This window comes from Culex pipiens, chromosome 2, assembly GCF_016801865.2.
Source record: "Culex pipiens pallens isolate TS chromosome 2, TS_CPP_V2, whole genome shotgun sequence".
Taxonomy (NCBI): Eukaryota; Metazoa; Arthropoda; class Insecta; order Diptera; family Culicidae; genus Culex; species Culex pipiens.
This window is the reverse complement of record NC_068938.1, coordinates 7,915,947-7,930,574: the sequence shown is the minus strand read 5'-3', so window position 1 is coordinate 7,930,574 and position 14,628 is coordinate 7,915,947. Positions and strand designations below refer to the sequence as shown.

Here is a 14,628-nt window from a genome sequence, read left to right as displayed (position 1 = left end):
ACACCTACGGTAACCACCCCCCCCCCCCCCCCTAAGAGCGTACGTATTTTATGGATGACGCCTTGTGTTGTACACGGCTGAGGATTGAAAAAATAAATACTCTTAGTTTAGCAATGGTTTAAGCTCGAATTTGTATCCGGGAAATCTTTTGCTGCATTTTTATGACAAATTGAACAAAGAAAAGATTTTTATTCGGTTGTTTTGAGGTTACCAGCTTGGATGTTGGGGTTATTTCAAAGAAAGCTAGAAATCTGGTGAATTTAAGTTGGAAACTTTTTTATTTGAGGTCAAACATGTAATTTAGAGTTTCTTGATGCACATTCATAACAAATTTGATGGATATGAAAATGAACCCATCGATTTCCATCGACTTTACTGAAGAAAAATCCTATAAAATTGAAAAAAAAATCATCAAAAAAAGTTGCTCTAGAACCCCCGACGAAATATTTCGCCGGACCCCGCAAAATGTCGGGAAAGAGCCCTTCTTTTATGGTGCCAAATATCAGTCTAGCCGATTTTTTTATTTTAATGTTCTCGAAAAATACACCGTGCTTAAACATAAAAAAAAACAAAATTAAAAAAAACACGAATTTTGGGAAATTGAACTTTTGTTTTTCTGAATAGTCCTCATCAATACCTACAACTTTGTCGAAGACACCAAATTGATCACAACATTCATTCAAAAGTTACAAATTTTCAAATATTTACATACCGTTTTTGTATGGACAGCTGCCAAAATTGTTTGGAGACTTGTATGGGAGAACCAATGACACAAAGTTTGAGCCAAATAAAAAAATACAAAAAATAAAAATGGTCAAAGTCGGCCAATTTCGTAGAGAATTGCTCACATGAGCTCTTTGGTCCCGAGATCTTCAAATCAGCAAATTAAATTTTCATAGGACCTTTTTAACATTTAGCTGTTTTTTTCGGACCTCAACATATTTTTCTTTAAAAGCCCCAGCCTTTTTTTGAAATGTGGCGCTCTAAATTTGTTATAGCCGTTCCGGAAATATGATTTTTAAGGAAAAATGAGATTTTTGCGAAAATCGACGAAAAACGTCAGTTTTTGACCACCCTATTTCGGATAGGAGCACCATTATCGCTTAGATTAAGCCTTATAAAATAGTTTTCTTCTTTGCAATTTGTTAAGTATATTTTCTGAAAGTTTACATTTCAGTGACAGAATAATTTCAAACATCATTTTTATCGAAAAAATATTTGCAAAAAATCAAGCTTTGAAGAAAAAAAAAAAATCATATATTTGAAGAGTCTTGTACAGTGTAGAAATTTTATTCTTTTTTAATACCAACATGTTTTGACAAATTTGGACCAATATGCACTTGGGAATGACCCAAAAATAAAAAAAATAAAACACTCAAAATTAGTATTCTAACTGAATTAAAATGATTCTTATTTGATTCATCGTGACAGATTTGCGGTTACGTTAATTTAAGTGGAAAAAATATTTGCGGTTATTCATGTCCACCACAAGTAGCAAAATATTAAACCACAAATAGCAAAAAAAGATGTGATTCACAACAGCCTTTGCTCTCGGTGACAATTTCCTAGAACGCCAATAAATAAACATATAGAGAAAAAAAAGTCACAACCAGGTTAAAATGCTATAAAAAAGAAGGTGACTTCAACGGTCACCATAAAGCAATGAGGAAGTATTATATTCCCTTTCTTGAAACTTGAGTTAAACTGAGCGCTTAAGGTGTGATGCACTCGCATGCGTTCTTTTACCCTTTTACCTGCTAGAATGCATTAAGTCACTCTTCGATCCGCTCATCGAGTGGCAGCATCCATAAATTAGCACTCGGAAGTCGTTTGTTCAAGTTGAGCGCATCTTTGTAGCTGACTTTGCAAAAATAAAATAAAAAGTTGGAAAACGTGCCTCCAGCGCAATTTCCATTCGGCGATTCCAGGTCAAAACTGCATTTAATTTTGCAATTATTGTGCTGAGTTGTACAGGATCCGCGAGCATTTTCCTCAACTGAATAAGTCACGATCACGGCCGGTTAATGGTGGGCACAAATTGATTACCCCAACTCACGTTATCCACCAACGCCGATCCTCGTGACTTGAGCCCTGAATGCGCCTCATTGTCTAGCGAGAAGACCCCAATTCGAGCCACACGAGCCGCTTCTAGTGGAACAATTTTCAAATTTTGTGCAATTTTTCCGCAATTTTCTCTCCTCAGAGTCGTCACACAATGGCAAGCCTCATTAAAGTGAACAACCGGCCTCAACTCGACTGAGGCTCAACCTCGTGGCCATGATTGTCATCGTTTTTCCGTCGCTCCGGAACTTCTGGAAAAAAGTGAATCTTGTCGATAGCGACTTTGCGAACGAGGCGGCGCCAAGCTTAAGTCAAGTAGCTCTCTGTTACATAAGCTAGTGTAATGGATAGACTTGTGTCGAGAGTTGCTGCGCTCCGAACTGGGCGATGACCAAGAACCAATCAAGGTGAAATCGATTTGGGGCTGGGTTCGGCGTCTCAGGTGGTGATGATGAGATTTGTTTTTTTTTTTCTCTGTAGCTGTTTCAAGTACTTAAGCCGGTAAGTCACGGTTGTCAGGTTTTTGGTTGAACCGAAGAAAATCGGTGCTTTGGAGGAAGGTTAAAGACGAGATTAAGAAGTGTTGAGAAGCGTTATTTATGTATCGATCAATGATTGGTTTTATAATTAACAAACGGCAGTGGTATGTTATTTTCCTTATTTCACAGTCGAATTTTAAGTCAATCATGAGTTTGATACTTGAGCTCTACGACATCGATCATTTTTTTAGAATTTTAATTTTTGTATATTTTAATCCGGCTGAAACTTTTGTGGTGCTTTCGGAATGCCCAAATAAGCCATTTTGCATCATTAGTTTGTCCATATAATTTTCCATACAAATTTGGCAGCTGTCCAAAACTGAAAATTCAAAAAAATCGAAAAAATAATCAAAAATTCAAAAAATCGATTTAGTGTCTTCTTGAAAGTTGTAGGTATGAATAAGGAATACACTGAAAAAAATGATACACGGTAAAAAAATTGTGATTTTTTATTTAACTTTTTGTCACTAAAACTTGATTTGCAAAAAAACACTATTTTTATTTTTTTTATATGTGATTTTTTATATGGGATATAAAATGCCAACTTTTCAGAAATTTCCAGGTTGTGCTAAAAATCTTTAACCGAGTTATGAATTTTTTAATCAATACTGATTTAAAAAAAAAATCGAAATATTGGTTGCAAAAATTTTTGATTTTTGATTTTCGACGTAAAATCAAATTTGCAATCAAAAAGTTCGGCAGTGAAATTTTGATAAAGTGCACCGTTTTCAAGTTAAAGCCATTTTTAGGTAACTTTTTTGAAAAAAGTCGCAGTTTTTCATTTTTTTAATTCAATGCACATGTATGCCCACCGCTGAAAAAAATATTTTTGAAAAGCTGAGAAAATTCTCTATATTTTGCCTTTTTGAAATTTCTTGATACGACCCTTAGTTGCTGAGATATTGCCATGCAAAGGTTTAAAAACATGAAAAATGATGTTTTTCAACTCTCACCCAAACAACCCACCATTTTCTAACGTCGATATCTCAACAACTAATGGTCCGATTTACATTGTTAAAACATGAAACATTTGTGAAATTTTCCGATCTTTTCAAAAACAATATTTAAAAAAAATTAAATCAAGACTAACATTTCAAAAGGGCTAAACATTCAATACTACGCCCTTTTAAAATGTTAGTCTGGGTTTAAAAAAATATTTTTTTCGAAAAGATCGAAAAATTTCACGAATGTTTCATGTTTTAACATTGTAAATCGAACCATTAGTTGCTGAGACAAAAAGTTAAATAAAAAATCACAATTTTTTTACCGTGTTTTTTTTTAGTGTAGTCCTTATTCATACCTACAACTTTGCCGAAGACACCAAAGTGATTTGTGAAGTTGAAAGATGTTTATTAAAACACTCAAACGCTCGGGTAGTCATTCGACCCCTATTTTTTTTCTTAAAAATCTTATAACTTTTGATAGTATTGACCAAATTGGATGCTTCCGGTTGCAAAAGATCCAGATTTGTCTATATTTTGAACTGTCAGATGGGGGAAAAAAAATGGTCCATTTTGACCGGAGATATTCCGGATTCCGTTGGGGTACCTCGGCCCTCCTTTATAAGTATTTGGTCAACATAACAAAAACTTTTCGACAGAAAAATGTCGGAAATGATACAAAACTTCATGGAATCATCCTAATATATCATCCTGCAAAAATAATTGACAAAGTTAAGTCCTACGGGGCACCGGAGTCGATTCCAATTGGCCACCAATTGCAATCAGCTCACTGAACCGTTCCCGGTTGGAACCTGTTCCAGTGCTCCGAAGGTCTGGACCATGTCAATTATTTTACAGGATGATGTATTAGGATGATTTCTTGAACTTTTGTATCATTTCCGACATTGCTCTGTCAAAAAGTTTTTGTTATGTTGACCAAATACTTATATAGGAGGGCCGAGGTACCCCAACGAAATCCGGAATATCTCCGGTCAAAATGGACCATTTTTTTTCCCCCATCTGACAGTTCAAAATATAGACAAATCTGGATCTTTTGCAACCGGAAGCATCCAATTTGGTCAATACTATCAAAAGTTATAAGATTTTTAAGAAAAAAAATAAGGGTCGAATGACTACCCGAGCGTTTAAGTGTTTTAATAAACATCTTTCAACTTCACAAATCACTTTAAATACAGTATCCATTAATTAATTCACCATTTCAACTAAGCATAATTAACACCATCATCCCGGGGTGTCATGATGAACTGCCCATCAGATATGCTCAACACCATTGTTTGGCGTATAGTGTTGAGTTGATTAACTGTATTGACACTACGAAGGCTAAAAGCTGGGCTTTAGTTACAACTGTGATGATGAAGCCATAATCCAGCACTAATTAGCGTGATCGACGAGTGACCTTTTCTGCACATAAATCAAGATCAATGCTAAATCCACATCAGTCCCACCTGGATGTGTCCATCGAACCGCATCGCATCAGACAACTGTACTGAGCGGGCATAATTATCATCATCATCATCATCACAATCAGAATCTGGGAGGGTACCTTTTCGCGCCAGCAGTGTCAAACTGGGCAGCGTGTTTGCTGTTTGTGCGTGCAAATCTGCCGATGAAAGCACTATTTTAATGGTCTCTGGTGCGACACACTCTGATTTGTCTGGATTATGACCACCAACGCAGCATAAATTCCCTTGTCCCAGCATCACTAATGGGACCAAACAACAACGAGACAGTTGTGTTGTTAGCATTATTCTGCAATTTTCGAAACCTATATCAGATTTAATCATGTTCCTCTCTTCCACCTCCCCTATTGACCCACGAAAAACTTTGAGAGTTGTCAAAGCGAATTTGCTGCTGCTGCGTTTGTAGCAGATGTGTGACAATGTCAGCATAAAATCACACCTCGCAATCTCATCAGCAGCATTATGGCATTATGGAGAGCAGAGGGTATGAGGGACAGCATATTCAAAAAAAAATCTCCCGTCCAGCTTGTCCAACTGGTCAAAATCGCGATATTCCGTCGCGGCTGGACCGCGGTCATTGGACCGCTTTGGGATGTGTCTGGGGCCACCCAGAGTGTGGGGGGCTCTCTGTGATGTTTCTTGATTTTTATTTAAAACCTAATAAACTGAAATTTAATATAAAAAATAATAAAATAAAAATCAAAACAAAAAATCTGATGGTTCCTTAGCCGAAATAATTAGACCCGTATTATTTTGTATGGCCGTGCTAGGGTGGTCCCCAAAAACGGCAATTTTCTTCAATTTTCGCAAAAACCACATTTTTAAAAAATCATCACTCCGTGCCGTTTCAACCGATTGTAACTGCCTTGGACGCAAATTTAAGGCTTAGTTTGCCTTTAAAGGAAAAATAATTTGAGGTTCGACAAACCAGCCAAACATTTGAAAAATCGTATGAATACATAAAACGGCGTTTTGACCGTGTCAGGACCAAAGAGCTTATGTCTGATAATATTTTTATCGGGTTCCTCTGACAATTTCACATAAAAACTGTAAAAATAAAAACTGATTTTTTCGACGTTGCACGGGAACGGCAAAATGACGATAAACGAGATAATATCTACCTTTTCAGTAAAACTGCGATAACTTAAAAAATTAAGCGATGAATTTTATTTTTTTGGCGCAACTCGTCTTTCAATTACGAAAGTAATTACCCAAAAAAAAAACAACCCAAAAATGTATAAGCTCAGATTTTAGTTTTTGCGTTTTTTTAAGAGCAGTTCATTTTTATTTTTTTAGAAGTACACTTTAAATTATGCAAATTTTAACATTGTTTCATACATAAGCGCAGTTCTATAAAATGTGTACAAGATTAATTTTTTTTTCGAATTGTTGAATTTTGATCAAAAGTTATTATTTTTATTTATGTGAAAATGTGTTTATGCTATTCTTTTAAAACCTGAGTAATAAATTATGTAGTATTTGATTGTGTTTGCACTTTTTTGAAAACATTTAAAATTTTTGAGATGTTTTGCTGAATGTACATATTTCATCCACAAAGCAGTTTTATGTAAACCCAATTAGGTTTCAACTGAATAGATTAAACCTATTCAACACTTGAAGATTTTCATGAAAAGTGTTAAATGGATAAAAAAACATTAAAATGAAACTGTTATATTTTTTTTAATGTTATGCTTACATAACTTATAAGTGAAGAAAATCAAAATCATTCAAATCAAATAAGAAACATCGGAAACATCAAATTGTAGTAAGGGGCTGAAAATTAGGTATGATAAGACAAAAATCGAATTTAAAAATCACTGTTTAGATCACCGATGGTAATTAATCCGCTTTTTTCAGAAACTTACATGAATCATATCTGTATTATATGTTAAAACAATTTATAATAGTACTTATCATTTCTGTCAAATTTCGTCCAAAAGTCAGCAAAGCGTGAAAGAATAATCAGAAAAAAAAATCTTAGCTAATTTTTATTTTCCAATCTGTGTTTAAGCTTTATAAATAACATTTTGAAGATTTGGTTACAAAATATAAGTTTGCATTTTGATTTTTTTAAATTAATGGAGGGGGATATCAAGACATTTAAAAATATTTTCCAAAACTTAAAAAAAAAGTTTCACAATTTAGAAGAAAATTCAAGTTATATTATTCTCTTAGCAGGACATTTTTGCTAAATCATTAATGATATTTTTTAAATCATTTAAAATATCAAACTAGTTTGCTATGCCTATAATAAATTAATTTAAAAATAACCTATAATTTAAAGATGATAGAAAGATAATATAATATAATATAATATAATGCATAAAAAGTATTTTATGTCCCCGTGAAAATTTCGTTTTTTAGCGTGAAAAATCACTTAGCCTCGCTAGAATTTATGATTTTTTATTTGAATAATGTTAATCAAAAAAATATATTTTTCAAAATTTAATTTTTATTTTTTGAAAAAAAAAATACGTCCGGACATTGAATCCTCAAATTTTTTTTCACCAAAAAATATTTTTTATGGGTGTTGCCAAGGTCGGGATGGAAATTTGCCAAAAACGGGTGTTGCCAAACATGATATAGCACTGTATTGCATGATTCAATCAGGAACAGTATCCTATTTGCTTTTTTTTTTAAACCTGTTATAAACTTCTTTTTGTGAGGTTTTGCATTCCAATAATAAATAATAATTTTAAGGCAATTGTTGGATTTGATTTCACAAAGAATAAACTTTTTTTTTGTTTCGAATCATCAATTTGCTCTTATTATCAGAAATTTTGATTTTTTAAATAAATTAAGATATTTTCGTATTGATACCAATAAGGTTAAAACGAGTGAGTGGTAATTAGGTTCTTTCAAATTAACCAAGGGAGAAATGATACGAAAAAGGTTGAGAACCACGGCTATAAAACAAAAATTTCCCCAAATAATAACTAAAAATAATATTACACCCAGAAGCTAAGGAAATAGTCACAGCTCAATAATGTTTGAAATCAATAAAAATATTAGTCGAGAAAAAAACAAAGGATTATTAAATATATCTAAGACTGAAAATTTTAGCGTTAAAAAAAATAATGAAAAACTAAATTTTTAATTTCAAAATCCATTGTCGAAATTTCGAATAAAAATTATCCCAAAATGTCCGTTAGATCATTACAGTCATGCTACTGTAAAAAAATCATAAAATATCAATAAATTAATGAAAATAATCTCTCAAAAATTCATATCAAACAAAAAAAAAAGATTAAAAAGTCTTTATTCGATTGAAAATGCCTCAATAAGCGTCAAACAAGTTATTCTGCAAGATTTTAACTGAGTTTACAGGTTTTTTCAGAGAAAAATTTAATTTTGTGATTCTTTTTTGCTAAAAACAAAAATGAAAATAGACTTGGATCAATCATCAAACATTTGAGTTATTTTTCAATCATCATTCAAAATTATCAATTTAAAATGAAAAAGTTTAAATTTAGGAATCTATTTCAAATTTCCTGAGAATCGCTTCAACGCTAGCAAGTTGTGCTGCTCCCGGAATTGACAGTTTCGCGTGACGTTCAATCGGTCGGCCTGCTACGATGTCCGAGCGCTGTCTGTGATACGATGTCCATAAATATTGCAGAGAGCTTCAACCGAGAGATAGCCGCGGCCGATGCCACTTTCAGACATTAGTCTCGTTAGCGGACTGTTATTACCATTATTATTATTAGTGTTGGTGTGTGAGTGTACACAAACACGACAACGGCAACGGCCGGAACGCCGGAACTTGGCGTGTCGCCTCTCGTTCAAATGTTTTTGCCTGATGGACCCTCGTCCACTCGCAAGATCCCCGAAAACAAAACAGTCAACCAGCGGACCAACACCGGCTTTGTGACGACGCCAACGACGCTAAATAGATTTAAATGGGACGCGTAACTCGCGACATTGGCGAAGGGAGGACGGAATTAAGGCCCGGGGATTTTGTGTGGGACATCAGACCAGAGAGAATCGGGTACGGGCAACTGGGCAGAAGCGAATCAAAGTCTGATGGAAGTTTAAACTGTGATTGATCTGGTCAGGCGTCAAGGGTTGGTCGTTAATGACGGTACAAGTGATTTAGACGGTTATAAACGGCGATAATGATTGAAAACTTCATTATTCATGTCAGGGTGCGATGGATAACCTGTGATTAGTACTTGTTAAAGAGGGTTTGAAATGTTTTCATTCATCAATGATATGTTTGATAGTGGAAACATCTTCTTGATTGATCTTTGGATTTGATGCGTTTATTTAAGATTTGTTATGTTGAAAAAAAAAAAAAAAAAAAAAAAGATGACAGTGTCGTCTGTCGTGGAAAAAATGATTTTTCTATTAAACGGACTGTATTAAAAGTTGCATAAAAATATCAAGCATAATTTAAAAAAAATTGAAGTTGAAAATAAAAAAGTTTCAAATACATATTTTTTGATTTGTAGTAATTTGATTGAAATTGAAAAATTCAATTGATATTTCAAAAAACAAAAAAAAATTATAATATTTATCACACGAAAAGTAATAAATTGATTCTTACGGTTACTGCAGCTGGTTTTTTCTCCCACTTCTTCAATATTATAGCAAAAAAACGTGAAGTCAAAAAAATGCATCTTAATTATTTTTAATTTTCAAGGAAAATAATGTCTATTTTTTGCGAACTTTTTAAGTACATTGAATATAGTTTATTTTCGCATTTATAATCAAATAGAGCTCTCTTGAGTTTTTTTTTTCATTTTTTTGTTACCAGATGTGAATTAAAAGAATTGGATTTGCTTTTTTTAAAGGAACATCACTTTTGTTTTACTTATAGATGAGTTTTGTGAAAAGCCATGTCAGTTTGCAGGATTTTAATAATCCTATTAAAAACCAATTTATATTGGACACACTCAGATTTTTTTAAGGATTATTAAAATCCTGCAAACTGACATGGCTTTTCACAAAACTCATCTATAAGTAAAACAGAAGCGATGTTCCTTTAAAAAAAAATAAAAAAATCAGCAAATCAAATTCTTTTAATTCACATCTGGTAAAAAAAAACATTGAAAAAAAACTCAAAAGAGGTCCATTTGATTATAAATGAGAAAATAAACAATATTCAATGTACTTAAAAAGTTCGCAAAAAATATACATTACTTTCCTTGAAAATAAAAAAAAATAACTAAGAAGGATTTTTTTACTCAAAATTTTTTTGCTATAATATTGAAGGAGAAATACCATTATTTTCTTTATTTATTGCAACCCAGAGCGTCTGTGTAAGTAACAAATATTTTCTCAAAATCAAAAATATAAATAAGTCAACAAAATTCCTTTGTCAAAGAAGTTGGTTTTAAACATATTAGATTTATTGTGACACATAAATAAATAAAAACAGTTTAGCGAAACACATATTTTTTACAGTAGGAAATAACTAAAGCTAAGAATTTTCTAAGATTAGATTTTCTAAATGCAAATCAATTTGCTTTTATTTTGTTTTTCATTCGATCAAACGTATAAAATTTTCATCGTATTTTATGAAATTTTACTCACAGTCTCATTTAAAAAATTTCAAACCGTAAAAAACATCTTTTCATCCTTATTTAAGAAAAAATAGTGTCAAATCATTTCCATTAATTCTAGATTAAATTTTCAAAACAACCTATCCCTCATGGGTTTCCTATGCAGATAGGACCTTTTGAAAATTTAATCGAGAATTGATCACCTAATTGCTCCCGCAAACAAAACCCTAATTTCGCTCACTTTCTCCGAACCAATTGATCGGGGAAACCCCGTCACACCGATTAGGTGGTGCTAATTAATTGCCACTTCCATCGAAGCAGGCGCGGGCCCAAACAAAAAAACATCAAACAGTTTCACTCTCTTTTCCCGAAATCGACCGGCTGACCAAGTCTCCCCCCAACTTTCGGAAATTGCGGCGCATATTCCTTTTTATGGTTTTAGCAAAACTGGCGTAAAAGCCCCAACTTGAAGATCGGAATCAACGCATGTTACGCTGAATTGCTCTGTTATAGTTCTTGGAAATGGTTCGCGCTCACCTGGGTACGCGTAGGCGATGCTGGCCACGGCCCCGACCACCAGCAAACAGGTCGCAAAGCTCTTCATTCTGTGTGTTCACTTGTGAGGGGGAGGAATGTTCCAGATCACTGTTCCAGAGTCACCTTCCGGAAGTTCACCTTGTTCTGTATTGTCACACACTCGCTGTCACTTGGCTTTCCACCACTAACAAGCTTACTGCGATCGATTTTTCACTTTTCAAAACAAAGAAATTGCTTTTCCTTTTTTTCTGCGAATTTTCCTTTTTCAAAAATCAAAATTTTTCTCCCCGTCGTTTTCCGTCAAATTTTGGCAGCAGCTGGAGAATTCTGCTCAGAGTCGCGTTCGTCGTCGTTTTTGCGTCACTTGCCGAACCACCGCCGAGAGCTGCTGGTTGAAGTGCTCCACTCTCACGTGTCTCGTTCTCTCTACTGAAACCGAGTGCGGTGGTGGCTCTCCTCTATATATGCTGGCAAACGGGGTGGTGGTGAGTCAGTAAGCGTCACTAGCAGACACACTCACAGCAGGCCGGGTGTTGGGGAAGATGAGCAACGTGATACAAACAAAGCTGGCTGGACACTCTCAGTTGAAATTTTGCGAAAAAAATAAATTAATTAAAATGAAAATAAAATTTTACGTTTTCACCAATTTTGTATTTTAAAAAGGGTACAGAATTTGTCAACATTATTTTAAATTATAGTCATGAATTGTCATGTAGTCATGAATTGTTACTTAAAACTAATTTTTCTGTATACAAAATATACAAATAATTTTTTAATCTAATTTTAAATTTCAAAATTATTTAATCTTAATCTACTTCACATTTGGGTGCCCTGCAATAAAAACTTAACACTGTATTATGTTCTCACTCCGCGAGCAAGCAGGATTACTCACACCACCTGTGAGAGATTGAGACGTGGTTCAGTCACTAATGCTACACGTAGGTATGGAAATGAGTGTGGTCAGTGGTTGTAGTTGGCGATAGATTCTACCCTAGCGTCGTATGGCCGGTGTTGTGACGCGAGAGTACCCGAGAAAGTGGAGATTAGGTGCTTCAATTCAATTTTTTTTATATAGAATATTGAGATAAATAAAAATGTTGAATAAAATATTTGTTTTTGAATGAAAAAAAAAAATAAAAACAAAAAAAATATTCAAGAAAATCATTTGAAAATCATCGATTATTATCCAAATTTTATTTTTTGGGAAACGAACTTGGATTGAACAATTATATCTCTTTTACTAAGTTTATGTTCCCTGAATTATTATAGGTGCTGAGTATTTATTTGCGGATAAAATTAGTTTTACTGCGTTAACTGCCTATGTTACCCCCATTAATATACCACATGCAAATCTTCAAGCTGTCTATATTTCGCTAATTTTGTCAAGATTTTTTATTTTGATTTTTTTTTCATTTGATATTGTCAAAAGAAGCCACTTTGCATCCTTAGTTTCAATAATCTACATACAATTTTGGACAAAAATGGACATGTGAATATTCTAAAATCTGTATTATGAGATGGAATTGAATGAATGATTTGGTGTCTTTTGCCAAGTCACAGGTTTTGATTATTTTGAACTTTATTTTGAACCCGATGTTTTAATGTTTTGCCTTCCTCACTGAGGTAAGGCTATAATCCTGCTCGAAAAATGAACTTTTGAAAAACAGCTCGTAGACCTATATTCATGTATACCTATCGACTCAGAATCGAAAACTGAACAAATGTCTGTGTGTGTGTGTGTATGTGTGTGCGTATTCCCCTTGGTGCTCAAAATTCTTGCCAAGTTTTCTCGGCACTGGCTGATCCGATTTGAGTCAAACAAGTTGCATTCGATTTGTTTTGGTGCCCCATACTGCACTATTGAATTGTTTGAAGATCCGATAAGTAGTTCAAAAGTTACGTATAAAAAAGTGTCAGAGTTGCAAATCAGGTGCTGGAATTTTGATGCCGGATCTCACTTATCTTTATGAAAACTATGTCCGGATCCATCATCCGACCCATCGTTGGTTAGGTAATCAAAAGACCTTTCCAATGAGTCCAAAACATTGAAGATCTGGCAACCCTGTCTCGAGCTACGACCACTTAAGTGATATTTATGTACTTTTTTGAAGCCGGATCTCACTTAAATGTATGTAAACTATGTCCGGATCCATCATCCGACCTATCGTTAGTTAGGTTATCAAAAGACCTTTCCAATGAGTCCAAAACATTGAAGATCTGGCAACCCTGTCTCAAGTTATGACCACTTATGTGATATTTAAATACTTTTTTGAAGCCGGATCTCACTTAAATGTATGTAAACTATGTCCGGATCCATCATCCGACTCATCGTTGATTAGGTAATCAAAAGACCATTCCAATGAGTCCAAAACGTTGAAGATCTGGCAACCCTGTCTCGAGATATGACCACTTAAGTGATATTTATGTACTTTTTTTGAAGCCGGATCTCACTTAAATGTATGTAAACTATGTCCGGATCCATCATCCGCAACGTTCAGTCTCAAGTTATGACCGCTTAAGTGACATTTGTGTATTTTTTTATTGAGAAATAGATGGAATTGGTGTCCAAACCCATCATATCACCAAATGTTGGTAAAAAGTGAGGAAGGCGCCAACCACATAGGTGGATTAAGTTAGTTTTTTTTTTATTCTCGATGGAGCAAAATTTGGTAGCAGATATCAGAATTCATTTATTACAAAATATGAACAATTCGCTACGAAATCCGCCGATTTCGACCATTTAATTTTTTTGTATTTTTGATTTGGCTCATACTTTGTGTCAAAGTATGGTACGTCTTTAATTCTTAAAGCAATTTTCTAATCAATTTGGTGTATTCGGCAAAGTTGTAACCATTGATGAGAACTATTCAAAAAAAATAGGACTTTAGAACAGTTTTTTCCGATTTCATAGTTAACTTTTTTTCACAAAAACACAATTTTCTCAAAATCTTTTTTTTTATTCCGAGATTTTTCTTCAAAAGGAGACTTGAATGGAAGAACCAATGACACAAAATGGCTTAGTTGGTTATAGGGAGGGCCCCCACCATTTTTGAGCCAAATAAAAAAATACTAATAAAACCCATTTTCGGTTTTGGTAGAGAAACGCTCATATACTTTGAAACATAATTTCAAAATGAAATTTGCGAAAAAAAGTGACTTTTTTTTTCTTTTGATAAAGTATTATCAAAATAAAGGCCTTTGTTATTTTATTTTTTTTGTTTAATCCCAGTATTTTGCAATACAAAAATACTTCATGAAGGTATAGCACCCGTGCACAAAATATTTTCAAAAAGCTAATTATTTTTAACTTTGTTGATCGGACTGCTGGTTGCTGATTTAATAAAAAAAAAAGTTTTTCTAAATGTCATTAATTAGCCCTCATTTTTTAACTCGCGAGAACATTACACCTTTTGCATCGATATTCAAACAAAAAAAAAACTTTAAGAAATTTCCAGCTTTTTCTAAAAATAAATTTGCAATTTTAGGACAAAATAAAACTTTTAAAAATGCTTTAAACACTTTTTCTGGACATTTTCAAATATTGGGTAACATTTCAAATTTTGAA

At 33.6% G+C, this 14,628-nt stretch overlaps 1 protein-coding gene across 2 annotated transcripts in view; it reads right to left on the bottom strand.

Moving 5' to 3' along the window:
* LOC120412660 (uncharacterized) overlaps positions 1–11,480 on the bottom strand; it is a 54,722-nt gene extending 43,242 nt beyond the window's left edge. For both annotated transcript variants that reach the window (XM_039573223.2, XM_039573222.2), the window contains exon 1: positions 11,064–11,480. In XM_039573223.2, the coding sequence (XP_039429157.1) occupies positions 11,064–11,130 (67 nt within the window). In that variant the 5' untranslated portion in view covers positions 11,131–11,480. The remainder of the gene's footprint in view (positions 1–11,063) is intronic.
* Between the last annotated feature and the right edge of the window lie 3,148 nt (positions 11,481–14,628).